At 57.9% G+C, this 15,338-nt stretch overlaps 3 protein-coding genes across 3 annotated transcripts; 2 read left to right on the plus strand and 1 right to left on the minus strand.

Moving 5' to 3' along the window:
• Positions 1-1,674: 1,674 nt before the first annotated feature.
• BESB_003300 (uncharacterized protein) lies at positions 1,675-2,268 on the minus strand (the record flags this gene model as incomplete). The annotated part of the gene is made up of 1 exon (XM_029359085.1): positions 1,675-2,268. The coding sequence occupies one exon, from the start codon at positions 2,266-2,268 to the stop codon at positions 1,675-1,677; it is 594 nt and encodes a 197-aa protein (XP_029221998.1).
• Positions 2,269-3,656: 1,388 nt separating this feature from the next.
• Positions 3,657-8,236, plus strand: BESB_003310 (atypical MEK-related kinase (incomplete catalytic triad); the record flags this gene model as incomplete). Its single annotated transcript, XM_029359086.1, has 8 exons — positions 3,657-3,750; positions 3,958-4,223; positions 4,639-4,707; positions 4,900-4,965; positions 5,391-5,784; positions 6,410-6,495; positions 6,803-7,322; positions 7,641-8,236. The coding sequence occupies 8 exons, from the start codon at positions 3,657-3,659 to the stop codon at positions 8,234-8,236; spliced, it is 2,091 nt and encodes a 696-aa protein (XP_029221999.1).
• A 2,862-nt stretch (positions 8,237-11,098) lies between these two features.
• BESB_003320 (uncharacterized protein) lies at positions 11,099-14,140 on the plus strand (the record flags this gene model as incomplete). The annotated part of the gene is made up of 4 exons (XM_029359087.1): positions 11,099-12,473; positions 12,817-13,073; positions 13,409-13,579; positions 13,949-14,140. 4 exons carry the CDS (start codon positions 11,099-11,101, stop codon positions 14,138-14,140), a joined length of 1,995 nt encoding a protein of 664 aa, XP_029222000.1.
• Positions 14,141-15,338: the final 1,198 nt, after the last annotated feature.

Genomic DNA, 15,338 nt, shown 5'->3' on the forward strand with positions numbered 1-15,338 from the left:
GTTAGTTTCCCGCCAGCGAAACGCACAAGACATACGTCGCACGGGGACCGGACGTGACTGCTACCCGGCGGGCTCGCTTTGAATTCCGCCACACTCGAATCTTGGAGTAAAACAATGATCTCGTGCCCATGAGGCACATCGGCATCTACACTCTCAGCGAGACTACAGCGGACCTTTTCTTCACTGCGGTGCGATGAATCGCCAGCCTACGCACATCAGGCAGTGCCTTTACCCCTTTGCAGTTTTCCGCCGCAGAAACCCCAACAAAAGACTTTGGATTTTCAGAGCTTTCTCAAAAGCTTAGGGCCGTCGCTGGCGCTGTGGTAGATACTGCGCTGAGCCGCAGGCACTGGTGCGCGTGCGACTCTGCGGAAACACAGGGTACGGAAAAACAGTGACACCTCGCTTCTCCACAGAACATTCCTCGCCCCTGATGCTCGAGGACTGCCACAATCGTTTGCGGTACTGCCTTTTCTCCAGCACTTATACCTGCGCTGGCAGACTTGCGCGATCGGCAGCTCCAGTGGGAAGGGGGGGGGGGGGGGGCAGGACACCTCGTTCAGCCTGTATCAGCTCCTCCGCTCCGTCTGTTGATCTATAGCCCGGCTGGCATGACTATCCAGACCTAAATGTGATTCTCTCTAGAAATATACTGCATGCGCTAGGATGTCGGTACAGCCTCCACACGCACCGTGACTCGCTGCATGCGGTTAAAGTATCGCCAGCAGAAGTCTTATCATTTTCAAGCGAACTTTTCCGTTTGAGCCGTCGCGTGGACGGAGAGCCTGCGCGTGAATGACTCGAGCATAGGCAAAGGCCACAGAACTTCTACCAATGCTCAAACACCTGCGCACTTTAGGGTTTACGCGACCACGCTGTGCAACAGGCACGCCACGTCTGAGATCTAATTCTGCCGTGCGATTCCAAGCGTGGACCCGTGCTGCGGCTTTCACTCGTGGTTTGCTCTGTATTTGCCGATGATTTTGCATGCCGGTGACGATCACGTCGCAGGCGGCAGCGCCATTTCTGCCTTTGACGTTTGAGAAGCAAGTTGCGTGTCAGAATCAAGAAAACATAAGCACCTACAGGTCAGTGACACAGTCGCTCTCCAGAACTTCGGATAGCTTCCGGCTAGCCTGCGATGCCCGAGGCGATGCGCGGAAGAATTCGTTGAACTGCGTTAATCCATCCGCCAGAGACGCATGCCTCCGCGTCCCCAAGCAACCGCGGAGTCCCGCGTGGAGTCAGGTCTCGCTCTTCGCCTTCGCACCGTGCCAGAGTTGAACGCTTCCTGACAGAATGATACACGTGTAGCGGAGCGACAAACTACGCGCCCGTGTTTGTGTGCACAGAGCCGGAGACGCCAAACCAACAAAGCATTTCATCGACCTCGATTGCCGTAACGCCGCGACGACCAGCTTGCCCCTTGAATATTCCAGTTAGACATCGCTCGAGACGGCTAGGCTCCGCCCTAACGCATACGGCGTTCAGGCCCACTATACACAACAGACTCGCAACCCTGAGGCTTTATCAGGGTACACGATGCGCCGGTCGAATTCTGGAAAGACTTCAAGGAGCGCTTGTCCGCTTGCCGCGCTCAGCTGTCCTGTCCGCTACACATGTCATCCTGCGACTCCGCGCAATCTGTTTCCAAAGCAACGGCGAGATCGAGGATCATTGTGCCGGCCGCGGGTCGTTGCGAGAGGCTGTGGCCTTCGCGCTCTGCTGCTGCATGAGCCGCTGCATGCGCGCCTCCTTCTCAGCAGCTCCAAGCACCTGCCTGCGGTGCCCACTCGCTGACGCGCTCGCCTGCGGCGAAGGCGTTCCACTGGGTCGCTGCGCCGGGGCGTGTGAGGCAGCGCTTGAGTCTCGACTTCCATCGTGCGTCCACGGCGTGTAAAAAAGATAAATAAGCGCGACAAACACGGCGCCCTGAACCCCAAGAAGCGCCACCAGTAAGGCCGCGACGACGAGGACATACACCGGAACGTCGATAGCAGGTTTGCCGAGGAACCCCACCGCGGGAAGAGTCACGGTCCGCCCGCTCTCAAGACCCAACACGCTCTGCGCCGATCGCGCAGCGCCAGAAAAGTAGCTTGAGAACGGGAGACGCGCGGACACGCCCCCGCGTGGAGAAGCAGATCCGCTCGCTGCCGAGGAGGGAGCCCGCCCTGGTGGCCGCTCGCGGTCGCGTGCGCGCTGCTCGCGAGCACTTACCGCCCGCGGGTCATTGTCTGGAAGGATTTCTCCGTTGATCACCACCACCATTCAGGCGAAACACTTCGAAAAAGGGAAGATGCTGCGGGTGAGGAAAGGAAAATCGGGTGCGGCGGCTGGGCGGACACCAGAGCCACCCCGTAACCTGCGCGGGTCAACTGACGACGGGGCTCGACGTCGGCAAGGGCTTCGCACGCAGTGGCAGAGTGCGAGGGCGGATGGCACTGAGATCAACTGGCTGCAGAATCTCTGCAGACAGTGCTGGGGAAACAGACATCCAGGACGCCTGACACCGCGAATGGCTTTCCCCGAAACAAATGGAGACTGGACCGACTCAGCGCCCTCGCTGTCGCGCTTCCCAGCTACGCTCAGTTCTTCCACGTACACGGCAGGGCTCGCACGGGTCTGTACGAAACATCCCCAGCGTAGATACTGTCTGCGGAAAGTCCGAAGAACGCCGCATGAGGCGGTAGCCTGTGTGAGGTCGGTACGCGGCCAGCCACGCGAAGAAATGCGGCATGAGAAACCAGTGGCGCCAATGGTGGCTAGCTGGGGCGTGTAGGATACCGAGCCACCACGAGAACAAATGAAAAAGAAATGCCAAGACGAACATGCGTGAGAAACCAGCGCTGCTCTGTTGGAGCAAGGGAAGCGTCAGACGACGACGAGTCGCCGCTTGCGCGATTGACTCGCATGCTGTTGCATGCGGAGCGGTACGCGGACGACGACGAAAACTGTCCAGTGTACGCTGACACAAAACACCGTTTCTTCCCGAAACTGGGCTTCTACTCTTGAATCACGCCATTTTTGATGACTGAGGAAAGGTACAGCACCATCTAGATCCGCAGTGCCTCAGGGTCTCAATTACCTGCAGCGGCAACCCTGCTGGTGTGCGGAGATCAGGGGAGGGCAGCTGCGACGCAGCGGCGCTTCCACGAATCTCCGGAGCACATATCACACTCTTGAGTTTATGCCTGGCACCTGTCCGGCTGTGCTAGCCGCAGACGTTTTATCCATCACACAGTGAACCTGCTTCAACGATGTGTGTGCCGTTTGAATGCGCTGGATGACGGAAAACGAAGTAACCATGAGACCGGGCGCGCGTTGACTCACCCGCCCTCTCTCCGCGGCCTTCGACGCGCAGTCTCCTTTTCCGTGTCTGAATTCCGTACTGGCACAGGTACGATTCCCACTCCTTCGTCGCGGAATGTTCGTGGCTTTTGAGGTGTCCATACACTCGAAAATCACTCCGTTCTCACCGCGCTGCTGCACGTATGCTAACAGATTCTCTCAAACTCACTGCAAGACGACTTCCTCCAGCCTTTTCCTCCTCTGCGCCGGTGGTCATCGGCAAGGAAGAGAAGTCATGGTCCCCAAATGAATTGAATGGCTTCAAATCCAACACGACAAGCCAGCAAGCCACACGCACGGACTCTTAGATGTGGACGCCGTTGCCAGGATGGCAGGCAATTGCCGCAGGACACGAAGAGCAGCGCGTGGCTGCGCTGTTTCGCTCGTTAATTCCTTTAAACGGTAAGGCGCAACGCACTCCGAAGAGGTCCTTTTCTTGAGTCTATTCGCGGCGGTCACGACTTGACACGCTTTGGGGCAGACATCAGAGAGCTGTTCGGCACATCGCGGCGCTCGCGGTTGCTTTAGAAACGGTGCATTGTGTTGGCTGGAACACGTCGTGTCACCCCTCCTCCGCCGGTTTTCCTTGCCTTGCCCTTTCTGCCGCAGGCGTGGCGACCGCTCTGTTGCACGAGAGCCCTGAGGAGAAGCGCGTTGAACGCTGGCGCCTGGGGCTCTCTCGGCTTTGCCAAAACGAAGGCGACGACACGCAAGGTGCCCGACACGGCACAACCGGAATTTGCCCAAATAAAAGACGCCGCCCTCAGCGGGTCCTTTGGAATGAGGCAAAGGACGAACCGTGCTCCCAGCGTGACCAGAATCAACCAACTGAGATGCCTGACGGCGCCTCCGCAGTTCCGTCTGTCATCGTGAAAGTACGCAGTGCACGCTGCATCGGCATGGACTAGACCTACTGAAGCCACAGGTTGACCCACCCGATTCGCTCAATGCATGCATATTTATATGCTGGCATGTACGTTTTGTTTCATGGACGTGACTGTCATTCCACGTAGGAGGGTCGACCGGGCGCACACTGGGACGAGGCGGCCTAGGCGTTGCTTTCCCAGCCGTCGCGTCGAGATATCTGCACACGCCACAGGATGCGCGAGGAGAAGGCCCGCCCTTTTGGCATACACTTGGTACTGATCTCTCAATCTGCGTGCTGGGTGATCCTGTTTCCCGCGCGTGCGACGGCACACACCTGCGATTTTTCCTGCGCGGAAAAGACGTCCCAAAGAATTGTCAAAGGCTGCCGTTGCGTTGCTGCTGTTCACCTCGATGCCGCCTCAGACCTACCGGAAGCTGGACGAAGAGATTTTCGTGCCTGTCTCTGGCAGGCCGATGAAGCGCCGTGAAGCCGTAAGCGTTCCGCCCCCTGGCACGGCCGGCGGGGGTGCCCAGGCGTGCCAGACGGAGGGAAGGAGAGTGCGCCACACGCACGCAGCTGCGCGGCAATCCACACCGTTCGTCTGGCGTGAGAGGTGCATAGAGTTCGCTTTCGTGTGACGTCCCTGCCTCGACAGTTCTCTGTGATGTCGCTCAACCCTTCAGCTGCAGCGTATCGTAAACTTGCATTCGCGCGTCCGCCACCCCCACATCGCTCAGCTGCTTGCCGTGGTGAGCGCAACGCAGATCTGACGGCCTGCAGGTCCTCGAAAGAGGCCTGCATGAGCATCCAGCGCGCGCGACGAATACAAACGCGCCTCCACTGCCTGAGGGGGGTCCAGATACGTGTGTGGATACACACGCATCTGCGCGTATGGTAAAACGTAGGCGACTGGCATGCCTGTCCATGTATATCAGACAATGAGACATAATGAGGAGGCACAAAGGAGTTGGGCGAGCCATTTGACTGCGTCTATGACTGCCGGTTCGACTCCACCGCATGCATATCACAGACTCCAGATGATGCAGTGCCGCAGAATACGAGATGATAATCTCGACCACCCTCATGCGCCGGTAGACAGGATTATTTCTGTCGCAGCGTCGCCGCGCTACGCTGCATTCGGTTCCTGAACGCGGAACTCTATTTCCTCTCTCAGGGCCTTCGGCAGGACTCTCGCCTCCCGCCGCCGCCCTGTCGCGAGCCTGACTCGCTTCCGATTCCGGACATAGCCAGCGCGCAGTCTGCATTCGAGCCGAGTTCCACTTCGCGGTGTTATGCGCCGGGCGATTCCGCGCCCTCTTCTTCTTTATCGACTGCGGCATCTCTAGCTACGTGGCCCTTCCCTTCCATCTCGTTGGTGCTCCAAGACGGCGGCTTGCCTCTCGCGCTGAAGCTCCGCGATCTGCAGAATCGCACCGCTCCGGAGGTGGTCGTGAACGGAGACGCCAAGGGACGCGATGCACCTGTCTCTATTTGCGGCGCCGATGACGCGCTGATGACCTACTGCGTGCCGGTGATAGAGCGAAACGAGACGACAGACTGCAACTCAGGTAAGCGACTTCAAACGAGAGCGGCGCGAGACGGGGAACGGATGCGCCGGGCCCTGAAACGCGGGCGATAAGCCAACCGCACGCGGGCAGGCTTTTGCTGTTGGGTGGGGAGCCGCCTGGCAAAGCGCAGGCTGTGACGCCGCGCAGGTTGTGACGCCCGCAGCTTGTTGCGAACGTCGGGATCGGCGGATGTCAGGCTGGCGCCCCTACGCGAGCCGCGACGCATGCGAGGTCCTGTCGCCGTCCCGTGACGCACAAACACCTCGCGTGGCTCTGTCTGAAACGCATGTGGGGCCGGCGCCAGAGTCACGTACGCGCCGCCGTGGAGCCGCTGTTCCTGTTCTGCTGGCTCTCCGTGGGCGGTGGACTCGCCCAGACTATGAGATACGCCGTGTGCAAGACAGGCGCAGACCACGACAGAGGGCCCCTCGTGGCCCGGCGCCCGTGAACCCAAACCCAAAACCCTAGACCCGAGCTGAAACCAACGGCCTTACAGAAGGCTGTCGGCCGCCGCGTGAAGAGAGGCTCCCTTTTCGTCCACGCCCAGCCACCGCCGTTGGGGCCTGCGGCGCCGTCTGTTGACGTGTCTCTCTGGTTCGTGCAGCAACTGCAGAGGCAGGGACAGGGTTTCAAGGCTGCAGATATAGGACGCCCCCCAAGGGCTGCACCTACGTCCTCGCTGAGGCGGCGGCTCGGGAAGTCCTCCGGCAGGTAGGTCGAGTGACGCTGAGACGTCGTGCTGGTGAGCGAATGCGCAGTTTGCTTGAAACATGCGGCGAGCCATTTTCGTAGAAAGGCATGCAGCAAGCCTGGTGACGAACTCCTTGCTTTAATCTTACACTGCCATTAGCGGTTGTTTGTTTGTTTGTTTGTTTGTGTGATGGTTTACACCACGGAACTGCAGCGGCCCGAATTATGCGCGCGTGGTCGGCGTACAGTCGACTTTCTCGCGCGTGCCTTTGGTTCATTGCCTCTGTGTCGTCCGCGCCGTTGTCTCTTGCCTGCGTGTGCATCCCAGCTACTGGCGGCGCTTCAAGCCATGCATGCGAAGCGCATCTTTCACCTGGATGTAAAACCCAGCAACGTGGTCGTCGCGGCGCCGTTCGATCCTGCGCAGGTCCGCAAGGCTTCGCTTCGCCCAGTCGACTTGACGGCGCGCAGGGAACGGTGTCTGACCTCGGAGACGAGAAAGCGAGTCGCAGACGTGGGGCCTGGCATCCAGCATCCCCACGCTGGACCCAAGAGACGGCGCGCCCGTGCAGGCCGCGCAGCGGGCGGAGACGGCTCAGGCTTGCAGGCGAGAGAAGCCTTGCCAGCAGCAGACGGCCACCAGAAAGCCGACAGCGCTGGGGACGACGCAGAGGACAACGAGGCAGAGGTCTCCGCCGCGATCTCAAAGACACAAACAGGTTGCGCGCGAAGGCCGGACGCTGAGCGGTGTACCGAAGCATGCCCCGGAAGGCGAATCCAGTGCCTGCTGATTGATTTTGATAGCGCACAGAGTGGAATAGGAAACACGACAAACGTCTATCCAGGCGGTACGCTCACGCGGCCCGTCAGACACAGGGCTCGCGCGGAAACGCATGCGAGCGTGCAGAGAAGAGTCTTGCCACGCTAGAGGAATTGGAGCCCTGAGAGTCAAGCTCACGCACCTCTTTCTGCTCACCCACCTCTCTGCACAAGGTATCTCCCCGCTCGCCTTTGCCTCTGTGGAGGGGTCCGCTACCTCGCCTATGTCGCTGGCGCGGCCCCCCGCACTCTCGTGTGTTGCTCACCCCATCTCTCTGCACGTCGAAGCGCCTGCGGGCCAACGTGATCTTGCATGCGTTTTGATTTTCATTTCACGTCTGTCGCAGGGACCACCCGCGCCTTCATCCCTCCTGAAGAACTGTGTCCGGGACCCTGCTCGGGATGTCAAGGAGACGCAGCTGCAGGCTCACACAGCGACCTAGAGGGCAGCCAGCCTGCGGTCTTAAACGGCGAAAAGAAGGACGTCTGGGCGCTTGGCTGTCTCATGACCATCCTGTTGACCGGTCGGCATCCCTTCCTGCGGGCGCCGGGATGGCACACGAGAGCAAGCGCCCAGACGGGGGGGCCCCGGGCCTCTGCGGTCTCTCAGATGTCCCGCGGAGACACCAGCGAGGAAGAAACCGGGTTCGAATTCCCGTCTCCAGCGCCTCAGGATACACGAACGACGACCCGGTATCTGCAGGACAAAGCGGGGGGTGAGCACACTTGGTATCGCAACGCCGACGCGCTTCGTCCTACCTGCGAGGAAGGTGCCGCAGCCGCTTTCGAAGGCGAAGACTTCTACTACAGCGACATGGAGTACTGTTTGGCGCTGGTCAGCGGTGGGGCCCCCCGAGTCAGCTTCAGTGGCCTTCCTGACCTCAGCAGCGCGGCCCAGGATTTACTCAGGAAAGTCGGGTTTGACGCCGCTGAGTGTTCGTAGTAACACGGCATCGGATGCGGAAGTTACGCGCGAGAGATAGATCCAGTCCGTGGCATGAAATCTCTGCGCGCGCAGAGATTTCATGATCTAGCACAGGCTCTCAGTGTGCTTCGTGGCATCGAGACTCCAGTAGCCTCCGTCCGTAGCTAGGGACACCGGGGAGACGGTATCGTTTAAGTTCGGCTATGGCGGTTCATTAGCCAGCCGTTTCGTTGCCCGGGTTCCTTTTGCACGAGCTACTCTGACGCTGCTTTCGCACGAGATGTGCTCCCCCCCGAGTTGCTGTGGAAGAGGGATATCCAGTCCGTCGCCAAGCGGCATCTGTGTCTGCCAGCATCTTCGCACAAAACTATTTTCCAGCGTGGCGTGCCTGTGGTGTTCTGTGTGCCAACAGAGGTATGCTCGCGCCCTGCGCGGGTCAGCGTCTCTCTCTGCAGGAAGTGGCTGTGCATCCGTGGCTAGAGGACCATGCCGACCCGCGTCAGCTGACCGAGAGGTCTCTGCTCTAGTTGAGAAGCGTCGGCGGCGTGAAATGCTTTTCGCTCACGCCGGCATCAAACATCAACGCTTCGTATACACCCCATGGCCAGGACAAACCTTCCTACACACTCTTGCGGCGCCTCGTCTCGTTTTGGATCCGCCTTGGGAGATGGGGCGCGAAGTCTCAATATGTTTTCGCTGCCGCGAGACGAAGACGTTGGAGCCTCGGTATGCATCAGCCGCCAGTTTGCTTGCGACCGCCGCGCGGTCGACGGTGATGAATGCATGTTAAATTTGCTTTCTAAGCAATAGGCTAAAGAGAAGTGCCGTTGTCCTGACGGGGTCTCGTTCCCAGGATTAGCTTACAGCAGGACATGTGTTGTGCGCTGAGACGCGCGCCACGCGGTGTCGGGCAACAAATGTCTTTTCATTTTGAGGTTCAGGTCTCGTGGTAGGTTTTTTCATGTAGTTTCGGGCATTTCTGCGTGCGAGCGCGCGTGCTGTCATAAACTCCTTCCCCGCTAAGTGCGAGGCAACTTGTCAAGACGAAAACGTCTTATCCAGAGTTGAGTTGTGAAGACATCCGTTCGACTGGTGCGAGTGCGCTGCCACTTCAGTCGTGGATGTACTCAATCTCCATCGATTCAGATTTGTAAGCTTTTCCTGCGGCACTACAGAAGAAATGCAGCACTGCGCCGGTGCTCCCAATTGGATGATACAGCTGAACAAAAATGTGACGTGAAGTGTCTACGACACCGCTGGCTGCTCCAACTAGCGGGGGTGCATGAGTCTCGTTGTGAGCGGAATCTCGGATCACAGGTGAACCCTTTTCTCTGAGTAACTTCCCACAAATGGACGGAGAAGCGTCTCGATCGAAGGCTCGAAACAGCGAACGCACAATGAACCCGCACTGAGATCTTCAATGCGGGAACCTAACGGTTGCGCGCAGCCGCAAAGACCCACTTTTCTTGTCTTGTTGCTTCGCTCACGAGGTTCTTCTTCGGAGAACCTCCGTTGAAAAGGCTGCCAAAAAAGTGCACACGACTCTTCTTACCGTTGACACGCGTTCTCGCTGCGACTACGCGTATGAACAACTAGAAAGCAGCTGAGTGACGCGGTCAGCAATGTGCTTCGATCTCACGCGGAGCGATTATAGAACGCCTTAATTCCCGCAACATGATGGTTGCACTCGCCTTACGAAAAGCTTCCAAACGAGAAATGCCGCCGTTAGAACGGGTAAAAATAAACTCGTGTTAAAAATCAACAATACATCACGCGCATCCTTCAGCCAGCTCGACGAGCAAACTGGTTGCAGGGAACTTTTTCAGCCAAGGTCCGTAAGCACCCTCGAATTATTGAGTCCTCCATCACAAAATTAATCCGCAGGAAACGTGAATGACGAGGAGAGCTCGCCACAGCGTGGAAAGTCAGCTGGAAAGTGCCTGCGAGACCAGGAGCTCACTTAGAACTCGTTCTGCAGCGTGTGCCAAAGCGTAAAGTCACGCGTCATTGCTTCTGAGCGGACATGCATCGACGTGCCGCACGGCTGGCTGTGTTGAATCGAAGTCGTCCCTTAGATTTTTTGATTGATGCAATGAATTTTCATGAGACACGTTCATTGTGGAGTGCACATATTACGCTTATTCGACGATTTCACTCCGTTCGCAAAGATTCGGTGCGACTTCCGCGCGGCTTGGTGCGACTGTTCTGGCATCTAACGTGCGCCACAGGGGGTCTGGCGGACCGTTTCTGCGCTGTTTTTGCGCTTTCCTGCTCAACGACGCTTCCAGGGGGGGCTCCGCCGCTCCAGAACTGGCGGACAATCGATCCACAGGATTCACGCTGATCTCTGGCGACGGGTTTTGGAGGCGTGCTGCGAACCATTCGTGTGCTTTGCAGACCAAAAAGGTCGCAGGCGGCGATCTTCATCGAGACTGTTGCTCGTTTCCACTTCACTTGCGTCTCGCGCTCGCTTTTGCGATGAGTCTCACCGGATGCCTCTAGCCTGTAGACCGTAGCGCACAGTTCGCGTCATCCGTTTGCGCGTGTGCCTGTTTTGTTGAGCATTGCTCGCGGCGAATTTACGAAAGCCAGAAGCTCGAGATCCCTTCAGTCGTGTTGCGTAGGCTCAGGTGAACGGCAACCTGCGAGTAGTCGTCTAACTGAGATCTAGCGGCGTTGTCAATAAGTTCAGTCGCGCAGTTTTGTTTGTGAGGTCATTTCGCCGCTCGTTGCAGCGGACTCCCGATCACGCCCTCGTCTCGGATCGCCCGCGGACAGCTACACACATGTTTTGTTTGAGGGTCGCTTCGCCGGCCCTGGTGTTCACCCCTAAGCCCTAAACGGCTGCTCCATGTGCAGCGTGCCGTGCATAGACCGACGATGGAGGCGTCCGCAGCTCGAAGCGCGTCGCGAGACGCCTATGTTGATGAGAGTGTACCGGCAGCGTGCTGCAGCTCTTCTCCACTCGCAGTCCAGCTGGCGCCGTCCGTGCAGCACTACGAGTGGGGAATGCCTGCAGCTTCCTCCTTAGTTGCGACGTTTGCAGCAGTGTCGAAGAGAGGAGAGCAGGCCGCCGCGAGCGGACATGCTTGGGACGCGTTGTTGTCCGACAGCGGCGTCGCGCAAGGGTTGCGGCGGCGAGGCTCGGACTCCGCGCTGCCTCTCCAGGGCGATAGAAGGCCATTCGCAGAGCTGTGGATGGGAGCGCATGCCAGCGGGACGAACCGCGTGACTTGCTGCTTCAACGACCCCAAAGTGCTCCAGAGAAGAGAAGACTTGGCGGCGCGCTCCTACGCCCAGTCTCATCCCGAGGTGGAGGCGAGCGAAGCCCCAGCCAGCAGTGGCAGTGAGGCCGAAAACACCCGCAGAGGGGTGAAGCGAAAGGGCAGCGGAGACCTCAGGTCTGTCTGCCTCAGGCGCTGGCTCAGTCGCGACCAGGGAGGCGCATCGCCGACGCTCTCGCGAAGGGATCGCTCGGAATTTCCGCTCACCAGACGCCGCAGCCTGTCTGAGGCCTTCGTCGGATGCCCGCTCCCGATCTTCATTTCAGCGAACCCGGAGTTTATGGGAGGCCAGAATATGCTTCCGATGCTTTTCAAAGTCCTCTCCGTCCAGAAGCCCCTCAGCATTCAGTCTCACCCCGACAAACAGCTCGCGGAAATCCTGCATCGCCAACACCCCAACCACTTCCCCGACTCAAACCATAAACCAGAACTTGCGATCGCCGTTGGCCCTTTCGAGGCTCTTTGCGGCTTCCGCGCAGTTGAGGAAGTCGTGCTGTTCATTCAACACACTCCCGAGCTGAAGGAGGCCGTGGGTGGCGACGTGTTTCTGCGCGACTCTGGAGGGGCTCTGCAGCTGCTCAGCAACTGGAGAAAAACAAACATGAGGCAGTGGGGGGCAGCTGTGCATGCATCTGGAGGCAGCCACCATGCCCAGCTGTCCCACCAGCGCAGCGAGCTTCTGAAAGCGCTTTTTTCAACGATCATGCGGCTGCCGAAAGAAACAGTCGCCGCCGCCCTGACAGCGATGGCTGCGAGACTGTCGACGTCAGTAGAGCCAACGTTTGGAGCCTCGGATCTGTCTGAGCGCGAGCGAGACTCGCTTCGAATCGCCAACACTGTGGCAGTGCGCCTGTATCAGGCGCACGGACTAGACGTGGGAGTCTTCGCTGCGTTTTACCTCAACTACGTTCGACTGAACAGCGGCGAGGGCGTCTTCATCGGACCCAACATTCCTCACTGCTACTTATCAGGTGTGACGCGGGGTGCTGGAGTGGGTGTGCCGAGCGCGCGCTTCTGCAGTATCTACAGTATCACTATGGATTTAGTTCTCTCGGTGCAGCGCACGGAAGAACCCACCTAAAGCCACCTTCGCAGCCTGCTGGGTTCAGAGACTCCCGCGAGATCTACGGCGAATCACAGCGGCATTTTTCTACTGTGCCTGCCAACATTGCTTCCTTTGCGATTGAACTATCTGCGGGTGTGAACCGCGAGGCACCACGCGAAGCTGCGTCTTCTTCCGCAGTGGACAGCCGGCAGATCCCGACGCCGAAACGCAGTGTGCTGCCTGCACGTCTGGCGTGTGCGTCTGCGCAGGGCACTGCCTCGAGTGCATGGCGAACTCGGATAACGTGATTCGCGGGGGCCTTACTCCGAAGCACACCGACATTGATCTCCTCTGCTCCACGCTGCGCTTTGACCTCCAGGCTACGGTCCATCGCGTGGCCCCCGAGCCCGTGCCAGGCTTGAACGTAGAGGCATCCTGGCAGGGGCGAGTCGCCGTCTACGATCCTCATGTGCAGGGACTCTCGGACTTTCGAGTCTACAAACTGAGCTTTGCGGACAGCCAACGCGTAAGCGCAGTGCCTAAGAAGAGGTCCTGAAAGCTATCCACTGACAAAAATGCCAGAGAGCTTCCTGTTTATGTGCATCTATATCTGTCTTCATCTGCTTGTCTATATCTATCGATGGATCTAAATCTATGTATGTTTTCATCTGCTAAGTCTTGAAGCTAGGCGCATGCATCGCTTTGTCCCGGTGTTCGCGCCGTTCAACGCAGTACCGGCGTCTCTTCACCAGAGTCGGCAGTCTCCGGAGTGCTCAGATTTGGTGTCGGCCCTCTGGACTTCGCTTCATCATTCGTCCGTTCCAAATTTCCGCTGTGTGTCTGTTGGTCTTCCATCCTCAGCTGGATGACGGCGGCAGGATCCTGCGGACTGCCCCGGGCTTGGCGCTCGTCCTTCATGCGCCCTTTGCGGCGAATCTGAACATCCAGAGGGGGCCTGAGAACGCCGCGCTTCCGCTGCACTTTGGTCAAGTTCTGTTCCTCTCTGCAGGCGCCTCGCTTGCACTGGAAACGGTACGTCGGCAGGCGTGGCGGCGTTTCGCCGCCACACGGACCCCCGTGGTGCTAGAGATTTTTTTCCTCTAAACATGTGCAGGCGCAGTCGCGGCTTCCGCGTGGGGGCGAGCAAGGGTCGCGGGGAAAGTGACGAGGCGCCTACCGCAAAAATGGGGAAACGGTGTGTGAAAGCAGAGGCCGCTTTACCTTCTACGTTGTTATGTTAACCAAATATGTTTCATGGTCGTTGAAATTTCACTGACATGATGATACCATCAGTAATAACAACCCATCGGTTCTGAATGGCATTGCTTTGGAAAGACACCGACTGTCGGAAACCAGCACATTTCCCCTCTAGGCGGCGTATTGTTTGCGTGCATCTCACAGGCTGGGGGGGAGGATGACGGGAATGCGAACGTCGAGTTGCTGCCCCCCGCACCGGGCGCCCACGGTGCTGTAGAGGCGCAGGGAGGCTCGCAGATCGCCCAGCTGCTCGCCGAGGATGAGAAGGCGCAATTTGTTGTTTTTCTTGTGACATTTGGAAGTCACACGCAGGATGAGGGGTTGAGCGGTCTCTAGTGCGTGGAAGGGATAAACAGCGAGCGGAAATGTGGCGTGGAACTGCGCCGTTGGAGGCTCGCTGGCGGGTTTCCGGCTTGCGAATCAGACTTGCCAAGGCGAGCCTTAACGGCGTGAGGCAAGGATTGTTGAGAGAGCGGCGGTGGAGTATGTGAAAGCACAAAAAGGCGTGGGGAGGGTGGCTGCAGTCACACGCCATACAGTCCCCTTCAGAGGCTTACTGTCTGCCTGAGCGCTCAAGAAAGTGAAAATCCCCGGCTGCATCTTTACAGCTTTCGCTGTGCAGGAGTGAAGCGCAAGAGGAGACTAACAAAAGACCAACCGAAGATGAAATTGGAGGACGCAGGAGGAGGGGCTGCCTGAGGAGAATAGCGAAACAAACGACTGTTGAGCGAGCTCAAAACAGCGCATGCAAGGAGTGGGGAGTCACTCTCATCCGAATTACCCGACCTCGCTGAGTGCGGCCTCTTTGCGGACGCGGTGCGATGCATTTTTGAGAATCGTGGACATTTTGCATTGCACGTGTATATGCATTTTTGTAGTGATTTGTTGGTGCCAGTCCATGCGTCGCGCTCCAGTGAGCCAAAATAGGCATGGGGCTCGAATGTTTGGTCAGGAATTTTTCGTTAGTAGATTCGCATAGAGTGGTAAACAAAAATGATATCTGCAGGGCTTCCAGTCTATTTGTTTCCACCTCCGGACTGCACACTGATTTACTTACCGCGGAGAACCTGTTCACAGAAGTCGGAGTTTCGTGTGATCTCAAGGCCTGCGTTTTTTCTCGTGCATGGCCACTAGAGCACGGATGGCGATAAAAACGCTCAAGCCAGCTACTTGCAGGGCCAACAGACAGGTTAACCACGCCTGCACTTGTAGTTTCGGCCTGCAGACATACACGAATTGTATGAGACTAATAATCATAGTCAGTCCGCACGATGCAGGTAACCTGCATGGGCATTTGATGACACGCGGTGCCGCACTGCCGCAAGCCTCAGACTGTGCGAGGCTTGTAACTGCCAAGTTTTCAAAAGGCGGTACAATTTAATTTTTCACGGGTTGAGTGGCTCGCCTAACTTTGAACATCGATATAGACGCACCGTAGAACGACCTCTAGTGCCTAAGGTTTAGTAGGGAAGCTGGCGTCTAAATGTATCAGTGATGGTCTTAACTTAGATGCACAGACAGACAAAATTAATCC

This window comes from Besnoitia besnoiti, chromosome I (genome assembly GCF_002563875.1).
Source record: "Besnoitia besnoiti strain Bb-Ger1 chromosome I, whole genome shotgun sequence".
NCBI lineage: Eukaryota > Apicomplexa > Conoidasida > Eucoccidiorida > Sarcocystidae > Besnoitia > Besnoitia besnoiti.